Source organism: Manacus candei, unplaced genomic scaffold (genome assembly GCF_025592945.1).
Source record: "Manacus candei isolate 608988 ecotype Guabito, Panama unplaced genomic scaffold, ASM2559294v1 h1tg000050l, whole genome shotgun sequence".
NCBI lineage: Eukaryota > Metazoa > Chordata > Aves > Passeriformes > Pipridae > Manacus > Manacus candei.
In genome coordinates this window covers 14,564,587-14,575,379 of record NW_026138098.1, presented here as the reverse complement: position 1 = coordinate 14,575,379, position 10,793 = coordinate 14,564,587, and the positions used below count along the sequence as shown (strand labels likewise).

The window sequence follows — 10,793 nt, the reverse complement described above, 5'->3', positions numbered from 1 at the left end:
GGGCTGAGGGGCCATTTGTTGCCGCGGGGCGGGCGCGCCAGTCCCCGCGGGGCGAGCCGAGAGCCCCGGCCGGCCCGGGGAGGAGCCTCCCCCCGCCACCCCCGCCCCCGGGAGCCGCGGCCGCGCGGCGGGACCGGCGGGCGCACGCGCGGCGCGTGCGCGGTGTGCGGGGAGCGGCTGCCCGCAGGTGAGTGCGGGAGCGGCGGGGGGGACGCGGGACTCCCCCACCCGCGGGGCCGGGCGCGCCCCCGCCCCGCCGCCCCTCCGGCACCGGGGGCTCCGCTGCGCCGGGGGCTCCGCGGGGCGGGCGCGCTCCCCGCCGCCAGGGCCCTCGCCGGGCACCGGCAGCCGGTGGCAGGGCCGCTGCGCTGCCGGCCCCGGGCAGCTCCGGGAGCGGCCGCGCGCAGCCCGTGCAGCGGGAGGTGCCACTCCGCTCCCGCCGGTGCCGCCGCGGTGCCCCGGTGCGTGCCTCGGGTGCCGGCCCCGAGGAGGCCGCGGGGCCTGCGGCAGCGCAGCCCTGGAGCTGCCTGCGGGCCGCGCTGTCCCCCGGCTGCAGGGGACTTGGGGCTCAGGATAACTCTTTCTAGGAAAACAATAAGCGTTCGCTGATCATTCCAGTTATCCGGCTTGCCTCACGGTCCTACAAGCACTTGCATGGGCAGAGCAAAAGGAAGTGGTAAACAGTGGCAAAGCAGTGGGAGCTTGCAGTGTTTACTCTGCTGAAGGCAGAGGTACTTGCTACGTGAGCAAGCTGCGGTCAAACCCTGTTGCATATATCACTGTAGGAAAGTTTGCTCTTTAGCAGAGACCGTAATCTGAATATATGATGAGAGCCAATTAGGGTGAGCAGGTGGGTGGAATATGCAAAGCAGTGAGGTAATTTGGATCATTGCGGCGATGCGCGGTGATTGCAGTTCACCAGCTGTTTGAGCTCTATCAGGAAGTGTGACAAAAATGTTTAAGAGGAATTTCGAGTGGGGAAAAGGACATCAGTTTGGTTTTCCAGTAATAATAGCTGTTCCTCTGTGTCATTTGGGGTATTTTACTGTGTGCAAAGGGAGGCTGTGGGTAGGGTAGTATATACAGTGTAAAAATGTTTAACAGTTATTGGCAGGCATGCACAAAAGCAACAGCAAGGCTTTAATGAGCTACTAGGCTAAGCATTCATCTGCTCACCCCCCCCTGCTAACACACCAAGCAGCCATCTCTCAGGAGGGGAAGGGTCAGCCTCTGCTGCTCAGAGTTGCTGAGTTGCTATATTCTGGCTTCCTAGTGTGTTTTTTTTGTTGTTGTTGTTTGGTTGGCTTTTTTGATTTTTTTTTTTTTTTTTTTTTTTAGAATTGAGACCTTATTATGTTTGTATTTTAACTTCTGAGTACTTGTGCTGCTAATGGTCCATATCTCAAAGATGTTACCCACTTTTCAGCTCTACCGTTCTTATCTTGGCATGACTTTACTGTGCAGCTTCTTAGAACATAGCAGCTACCTCAGAAGTTGGAGGCAAGGTCATGTAGCTGCACTGTGTTCAGCATGGGCCTTGGATCCACACCGCTGGCTGAATCCATGGAAAAAGGGCAGGGGAAGGTTACAGAGAGAGTGTTTTTCTTCAGAAGGAAGGTATCTGAAAAGGCCTGCAAGCAATGTGAGCATTTAGGTGGGAGTGTAAAGGCAGTGCGGAATATTTCAGGCTAAACTATGTGGGATGGATTCTAAAGGGCTCAAAAAGTGAAAACCTGACGAGACTTTCTGACATGGGAAAGCTGGATGTTGTAGCCAGGTATATAGAGAGAAAGAGTGGTGAAATGAGAAAATGAATTAGAAAAAATGGTGTGAATATATGTTGGTGGAAGCATGCGACGCTTATCTGGATGGACTTGACAGGAAGAAGTGTAACTAGTTGGTGGTGTGAAGCTGATGGATTGGGTGTTATTTTAACTGGACAGATAGAAATGAGATGCAATTATGGATGAAATGTTATTCTTTTACATTACTGCTAAAGCAGGTGTAATGGTAGGTAGTCTGTATCTGCATTAGGAAGCTGCTTTTCCTGTTTTTCAAGGGGGCAAAAATAGGTCAGTCGTGGTATAACTTTAGCGTGTACTGTGTAGAAGCACATACATCGCTCTACTCTAAGCGGGATGGAAGGACTTTCCAGTAAAAATGTATGTGACTGTGCTGGAGGTTGTTGCTTGGTACTGCAGAAAAAGAAGTAGGATCTATGTGGGCTTTTGTCATCAGCACACCCTCAGAATATATTACATGCTGCCTGAAGGCACCTGGGAATTTTGCCACATGGATCCAAGGTTTGTATGCTGTGAGTGTTATTGTTTCCCTTGTTGGTGGGTTGAACACCTTTCAGTTGTAAAGGAGAGCACAGTCAAAGCAGTTTTCATTGCAGTGAACAATATACAAATGAAGTTGTAAAGAATGGATGCAATACAAAAGCAGTGTGGATGTACTAGCACAAACCGTAACCGCCAACGCAAGAGTTGAAGAATTGGTGGAGAATAAGCTGCAAAATGGCTTATAGCAGAAATTTGGCCATGGTGGTTGCTAAAACCTTGACGAAATCTAATCCAATGTGTTCTTCTTCTCTCTGTTTTCACTTGTGGTCTTCCAGGCTGCTGCTGGGTGGTCCTGAGGGTTTTAATACAGGAGCTTGAACTGGGTCCAGGCACTCTCTGTGAATCAGGATTCATGAACTTTTGCGCTGGGTACAGGTCGTCTGTTGCTTCCAGGGATGAACGAGTGCTGGAACCTGTGTTTTAACTGCCTGTTGCTCATGTCTGGTATTTACTCTGCAGATTCATCACATGGATTAAGTGCAAGCTTTTCCTGGTACTTCAGTGAAGAATTTATTGAGTATTATGGCTTATAACACATCGCTTTGAAAGCCGTACGTTAACTTTGAGACAGGGGTTTATCCCAGCCTCTTGCATGATTGAGATATTTTTTGAACAACAACTTTATACTTGAGTGACGTACCTGCAGAACATCTTGAAAGGCAAAGCATCATCACACTGAGACCCAAGAGCATACACTCAGGGAGGGAGGAGGCAATTACTAGCCTTGAAATATTTGAAAAAGTGAGTCCAATCTTAGTAGCTCTGGCAAGTCAAGAGATATTGGATTCTAAAAGGACAAGTATCTCAGTTCTTATTCAGAGTCCTTATAAATATTGATTGAGGTTTGGGGCTTTGACAGTGACAAACTAATACAGATCACATCATTTGCACAGCCTTTTTCAGATAGGATTTGCCAAGTAAGTCAGTGTGTGAAAATACCGTTTTCTGTCATCTGTATTCTTTCTGCCTAGCCAAGAAGTGTTACAATATATTTTTTGAGGAGTCACACTGAAAAAAAAACTTATTCACGTTTTATTGTATGTGGGTGTTGCGTATGTGCAGCTCTAATCTTGAAAACTTATAGGTTTGTTAGCCGAGGCAATTAAATGCAAAGTGCTGTGCTTGATGGGCTGCATGCAAGACTACACAAGTTACAAGTTTTGGATCCTGATGTCATTATGGTGTAGATGTGCGTTAGTGCTATCCTTTCTACGGCATTTTTTGCTATTAGAGGATGGTCTATAGAATGCTAATAAGTCTGTGCAGGAACTGAATGAAAAAAACTGTGGAGCATCCACAACCTTCAATGTGCATAAGTCTGAGTAAATCTCAGACTCAAAATGTCAACTTCATTTTTCCTGTGGCTACTCTAATGAAAAGCTAACATAGTTGTGTTCATTGGAATGTCATATGTTTGGTTGGAATCTCTGTTACGAGTTCTGGAATGAAACAGAAAGGAGGTGGATGGTTGGATGTGCTCATCCCTTCCTGACTTCATCAGCTGATCTCAGGGTTGATGAGAGATAAAGCAAGAGTCTGCCTGAACTTTTGTCTGCCATGGCTTTTATCTTCCTGCCTTTTGAGCTGCCAAGACTCTGTTGAGTTTTCTTTTAGTTCAGATGAAGCATCTTGTATCTTCTGCTGCACAGCAAAGTACTTGTTGTTCTAAAAATCCCCATGTGTGTGCTTTTCTTGACCCTGAGGGGTAGTTCTCCTATGTAGTCAGTGAATACAGCAGGATTCACTTAGCAGCATGTGTTAATGGGAATGACCTATTGACAGAATAAATTATGTTTGAACCTAAAACGTGGAAAACGCACTGATGCTTTTAAAATGTGATGTTTAAAGGAAAATTGTTAACTATGTTCAGTGTCATAACGTTTTCATAAGCATCGCAGCATCCGGATAATTTGACACCTCTACAACATATTTATAAGTGTTTTCTGCATTTCACTGTTGGTTTCTGCAGCTGCCTGGAAGGTCTCCATTAGCAAAATGCAGTTTTCTGTTTGTCTTTATGACATCTAGAAAATGTAATTGCATGAAGTGAAAAGAAAAAGCCATTTGTATGGCCTGATCATCATAGGTCATGAAACAAGCACAGCCTAATAAGGCATTGGCATGGAAGGCAACTTCTACTTTTCTCTCCTTGCTCCTTCATATGCTCATTTGTAGAATAGCAAATTAAAAGCAAGAACATTATTTAATCCTTGCCTCTAGCATTGTCTTTATGTATGCTCTGTGCAGCTTTGGTTGAGAGAATGTGAATCCCAAGTCCTTTGCTGACAGACGAGAATTTTCACATGATCATGCGATCCCTCTGATGCTCACCCAGCATCAAGCCTTTGTGTTCTGAGGGACTTAGATTTTTATGTCTTTCTGGAAATGTAGGAGAAGGGTTAAAACACAGCTCTGAAAGTCCAGGGACTAAGCAGAGCATATTGATCCCCTCCCATTCACGTACACATTTCATGTGAGAACGCTGACCTAGAAGCACTGAGAGTTAGTTTATTAGTTTTGACATTGGGATTCGTTAGCTGTAATTCAATTAGAAGCACACTGATGGATGTGTTTGTATGCTGGGGCTGGCAGCTGCTCTAGGTTCAGAAACTTAGAATTCTAGTAGGAAAATTGTTTTGTGCAGTCTTGGGTAGGATTCGTATTGCTAGGCTAAAAGTGACATCGTACTTGATTTGGTTTTTAATAGGTTTCTCTCTGTTTCCAATTATGTTTCTAATTAGAATAATGTCTTATTTCCCATGACAGTTTAAAAATAATGCAAAGTCTGTAAAAGAGAAGCTATCAAGATGATTGAAAAATGTTTTCCTTTTCGTTTGTTGGTTGGAAACCTTTTTCCATCTTAGTTGGATACATAGACCTACCAGGCTACAGGAGTAATTTTGGTGTTTACAGGACGTTATGGTGCAGTAGTTGCTTTCTTCTGTCAATGTGTCTCGGGGCTGTTTCCATTCTCACCCCAGCACACACACCAGCCCATAACCAGCCAGCTGTGCATATTCCCTTTCTAGTGGGAAGACAGAACACCTCTCCACCTTTCTGTGTAAATGTTGACTTTTCAGGTGTGAGGTCTGCTGTTCTGTCTTACCCTTTCCCATCCAGGCAAAGCTCCTTCCCTTCACACCTGAGGTAGTGTCTTTTGCAGCAGCATTGTTTCTCCTAAAAATGTTTTTTCTACCACTTAGATTTATGCCTCAAAGGATGAAGTTTGAATAACTGACTCGGGGAGCCTGAGAGACCTAGTTGAGAACATACTTGTAGCTTAAGTCAAATAAAAGCTGTCTGCAGTGGAAAGAACGTGAATGAGATCTGGAACTGGTATTCAGTAGTTGCTGGAACTTGGTCTTTGAGGGAAAGACAGATCTAAATCCACTGCAGTTGTGGAAGGGGTTCAGGCAGTCTGGGATTGAGGCTACATCCCAAGCTGTCTCCATGGCTGCCAGCTCTGGGGTCTTAGATTCGACAGCAGTGAACTTACCTCGCTATGCATAATTTATCATGGCTGAGTGCAACTGCCACAAGACCCTGCCCATGTTTTTCAGGAGCATGACTGAAGTCAAGCCTCCGTGTGTGGTATGCTGCTGCCATGTGTGTAATTACCTTTGGAGGGATGGGAGAAAGGTTGGGAGCTCAGGGATATGAGGAGGGATGGCATTCCCTTTCTGCTAAGTACCTCTGACATCCTGCAGTGATAGTGGAGGTTAGGACTGTGCCAGAGGTGTGGTGCTTGCAAGGAAAATCTGTGATTGCAGATAAATATATATTTACAAGGTCAGAGTGGTGCTGTGCTTCGTAACATCAGACACAAGGTTGAGAATACATGGCAAGTCATGTGTTCTGACTCTCAGCTCCTGGAGAGGGTTGTCTGTCATAGAAGGCTCAGGACCACAGCTATGGGTGTTACTTTGTGTAGCGGCTCATTTTGTAATAATGGTACTTCCTTTTTTCTTTTTTTTTAATAGTATAATCTGTAAGACACCAATTAATGACAGTAAAACCTCCTTCTGTTTTTAGAAAACCCTTTACTGTCAAATAAATAATGAAATTCATCTGGTTTAAAAAAAAAAAACTCCCTGCAAAGCTTCTCCCCAGTGTTCTTCCATTCTCTTCCGAAACCCGAACCACATGGGATGCTTTAGAGGCTGGGTTTCCTCTCTGGCTTGATTTGCAGAGCAACTGCCGCAGATAAGAGATGCCAAGATGCAGAGGTAGGGATGAATAAGGGTGGCAGGAGTGCTTTAGGGAGGCTTTCCTAGTGTTGGATGCCACCTCACAGTGCAAAAGCCGAATTTGAAGTGCTTTGGTAGGAAGCAAATTAAACAGGTAAGAGAAGACTTTTTCAAACAGTTTCAGGAGCTTTTAGTCACCAGATGCCCTTGAGACTTGAACAGCATCAAAAAGGACTGGGTATCCATTTGATATCAAGTATCACAATTCCTCCAAAGATATTAAAAAATATGTAATTTTTTAGATGTAAACTGCATTGGTCTGGATCATGAATCAGTTTCTAGCAGAGAAGAATTAAGAAAATTTATCCATAAGGAGCTTATTCTGTTTCTGCCTGTGTCTGGACTTCTGCATATGTCTTTGAAATGGGATATAGGACTAGGTGGGTCCTTTGATCTGATTTCTTATCTGGTATAGTTATAAAGCCCCTACTTGCAGCTTGTCAAAAAGTCTCATGGTTAAGGCAGGCCAGATATGCCTTGAAGAAAAGTTCAAGTTTTCTGAGCCCTTTTTGTCTGTTCTTACCTTCAGGGTATACAGCATGGCCCAAACAGAGAAGAAAGGTGGACTGCTCCGGAAATCTTCAGCCTCCAAGAAACCATTGAAAGAGAAAGTTGTGTTGATGTATGATGAGATTTTTACGGTAAGGAGTTGAGCATTTCTTCTTTGAAAATGCTGTGTTAAGTTTTCTTGGTTTAGTTTGTGCTGAGGGTTCTTTATGTGAGATTTGTTTCCCAAGGTAAGGCCTGCCCAGTGTAGGCACACGCTTCAGGCTCTCCTGCTGTCATGCAGAGCTCTGTATTCTGCTCTCTTAATGTCACTTTGTCCTGTTGTTTACCAGAACCATTTGTGATCTGTGGGAAGCCATGGCTTTTCCAGTATTTCTCAAAAAGCATCTCAGTAAATAAACAGAGGCATCCCAATTGAGAGCTACTTCCGTTGGTCCTTCTGTTTCTGGGAATCCCTGTAGCCAGAATTCTGCACTGTGAGACTGCTTGGTCATCCAGTAGGGTGATGTTGACTCTGAGCTACCCATGATAATGATTTTCTTTAAATTCTGTCTGAATGATTTTTTCTTATTTACCTTCATGGCTGTTCCTTTTCCTTTCAGACAGAGGACCCCAGTAAATGCAACCCTCGGTTTTGGGAGGAGCTATTTCTCATGAAGGTAACCAAATTTGAACGTCCTCTGATTTACTGCTGCTGTTCTGCCAGTGGCAGACTGTCAGTGCAAGGACTTGTGTTTCTAAGGTGTCAGTGAGGGTGTAACATGCATGAACTGCTTCTTAACCTGACAGGTCAACCTGGAGTATCTGGAAGGCAAGCTGGAGGCTTTGGATGGGGAAGAGTTAATGAAGATAAAAGATAACATCAACTGCTTGTTTCAGCACTGCATCCAGGCCCTGGGTGAGGAGCACCCAATCAGAGTGGTCAATGCATTACAGGTACTGCTGGGAGACAGGCAATGCTGTCTTTTCCTTCTGATGAGGCAATATATTTGCTGCTCATTTCTTTGCTTCTGAGGAGAAGTGATGTCTACAGAACAGTTGCTACTTACTGCCTGTGGAGGTTACAAACATTCGTAGTCTCTTTACTCTTTGCAGAGCAATAGCTTGTTTCAGAATTCAGGAGGATCTGGTGATAGAGGATGAAGCTTATGGCAGTGAAGAGACAAGGGGGCTTGTGCACACTGCAGGCTGTCAGTTTGACATCTCAAGAGTGCTTACTCTGTGTAACTTTGTTATTCTACTTTCACCTGTTCTCACTCATTTCAGCTGCATTTTTGAATTTCAGTATGGGTCGAAAAATAAATAAACCTCTGGAGAAGTTAGTGTGAAATTTATACAGGAAACTGTCCCAGCTGGACACTTCCTAATTGGAAACTGTGAACAATTGTCACCCAGAATTAACAGCCATTTTCCTGCAGGTTTTTCCTTACCAAAGTTCTGCTGTCCCATGTCTCATATGGGAGACTCCCCTCCTCAGTCTTGATGTTTGATGTTATTAGTTCACAAGCTGATTCTTACAGTCTGATGAATGCATTTGCTTCTCTCAGCTATAGGAGTACAGGATATGAATGTCAGGTTTGAAGAAGTTATCTGTAGACATTGGACGGACAGTGAGCTGGGAAAAGTTGGTTTAAAACAGAATATTTACACCTCTGACATACAATCTTGCATTGTTTAATTATTATTTTCAGAATTAGTTTGAAAGGATGCTGTTAAATATTGTAGTTATAGCTACACAGACAGCTTAGCCCAGCCTTGAATTCCCCAACTTTTATCCAGACTCTTGGAAAAAGTTAGGGCAGGGCTAAGTCTAGAATACTGCTGTGTGTGTGTAAACTGGAGTGAGGCAACATGTCGTGAGCTTGAGTTAGGAGACTGTCCTTTAATCAGACTTTGATGTGGAAAGTGATCCTGAAGCCAAAACTTATTTAAGCAGTCATTTCTTGAGAATGATTTTGGTGACCAAGGGCTTGTTTAGCCCAATATCCTGTCTCTCACAGTAACAAAAAAAGGGATGTCTACCTTATCCTTTTTCTTCTGTATAGTTCCAGACGTGTGCTAATTCCTTCAAGTCTGCTTGTCTCCAGCTTTACATCTTCTGAAACTAATTACTTCTCACAGGTGAATTTAAGCTGGGATCTAAAACTGCAGTGGCTATACTGCTGCTCATTCCCCTCTTTGCAGGCCTGAGAGGTGCCTGATGACAAAAGTCACCACAAACATTTCCCTCTCTTGGGGCAAATTAGTCATGTCCATAAATTTTCCAGGGGGTCTGTTGGAAGCATGGTGTGCTGGTACCTTTGTGTTGCCAGTGATCTCCAAGAACTTGGTATGATGCAGTAATCCAGTGCCTGCAACAAGAAACGTGAAGGAGGGAGTTAGGAAAGCTTAAGCTGCCTAATAGCCTTGGAGACCTTTCTTTTGGTGTGTTGGTTTGCTTTTTTGTTGCTGTTGACAAAGAGACAGTTTACTGGTCAGGCTTGGTTATAGCCTGTGGTAACCAAACAGAAATTTATACTCAAAGAGAAAACCTATGATCAAATGCATTCTTCTCCAATTTTTTTGAGTCTTCAGCATCCAAGATCTTCCTTAGAAGCAATAGAGGTGAAGGAGAGGTCAGACAAAATGTATGGCTTCCAGGCTGCTGGTATTAATTTCAATATCTGGGCTTTGCCAGTGCTAGGAGAGCATCATGCTACAGGTGTTGCTACTGAGTTGGAGCTGTTGCCTTACATCTTACCTTCTGTTTTTTCCCTTTGCAGACTTTGTGTGCATTAATTCGGGGTGTCCATCAGAAGAACAAATCCACTTCTGGCTTTGACATCATCAACATGCTTGTGGGTTTTGACAAGGCAGAGCTATGTATGAAGGTGAGGCCCTGGCAATGTAGAGGAACAGTTTGCACAGCAGCTGTGTTGCAGGGGCAGTGATTTGTAGACACATGTGCCTACCAAGGTGCAGCTTTGGGGGGAGATATTCCAGCCACTTACTAAAACCAGCTGTCCTGAAGTTCTTTACCTGCTGGTGGCACAAAGACACTTGGGCTCCCTCGGTCTGTTAGTAATATAATAGAATAAATATTCTTTTCCTTTAGTTCTACACTGTGCAGTCACACAGAAATTAAGAAATCCTAAAGCCAGAAAAGGCTGCCACAGGCCATTAGCACCTAGTATTGAACCTCATACCTTGTACTTAGTTTTTATCTGAGTTATATCCTGTGTTCTCACATTCCATCAGCACGTGTACTGCTTTAAAATTTGATGCTCTTCACTGTAAAGATGTTGAGTTTGGGAACGGACGAAGTAATCAGTGATGAAGCTGAATCCTTTTTGTCTCTTTCATCTCTCTACAACAGTGGCAATTTTTCTGCTCTGTACAAATTGCATTACATTGCAGAAAATATTAAGTAGTAATTTACCTATCAGAAATACATTTTTCCATTAAGAAAACTGTATTACCTGTAACTTAGTATTTGGAAAACAGTGTTGATGAATATCTGTAAAACAGTTATATAGGATCTATTTTTAATCATAACTTATATATGTACTGTTAATTGGAGGTGTACTGCTTACAAAAAAAGTCTTTATTCCTATAAGTAAAATGGAATATAGAAAAAATAAAGCAGTGATATTACTGTCTTGCAAACAAAAAGGAAAATCATATTTTGTAGAGCTCAGAATTACGTTGTGAATAA

At 43.8% G+C, this 10,793-nt stretch overlaps 1 protein-coding gene across 4 annotated transcripts in view; it reads left to right on the top strand.

Annotated features, from left to right (window-relative positions):
- The first annotated feature begins 48 nt into the window (after window positions 1-48).
- The window catches only part of ARMH3 (armadillo like helical domain containing 3), a 127,142-nt gene continuing 116,397 nt past the window's right edge, over window positions 49-10,793 (top strand). Inside the window, exons 1-5 of one of the 4 annotated variants that reach the window (XM_051799977.1) lie at window positions 49-187; window positions 7,122-7,233; window positions 7,702-7,758; window positions 7,889-8,035; window positions 9,862-9,969. In XM_051799977.1, coding sequence (XP_051655937.1) covers window positions 7,132-7,233; window positions 7,702-7,758; window positions 7,889-8,035; window positions 9,862-9,969 — 414 coding nt within the window. In that variant the 5' untranslated portion in view covers window positions 49-187; window positions 7,122-7,131. The other 3 variants (XM_051799978.1, XM_051799974.1, XM_051799979.1) reach the window with 3 other exon arrangements.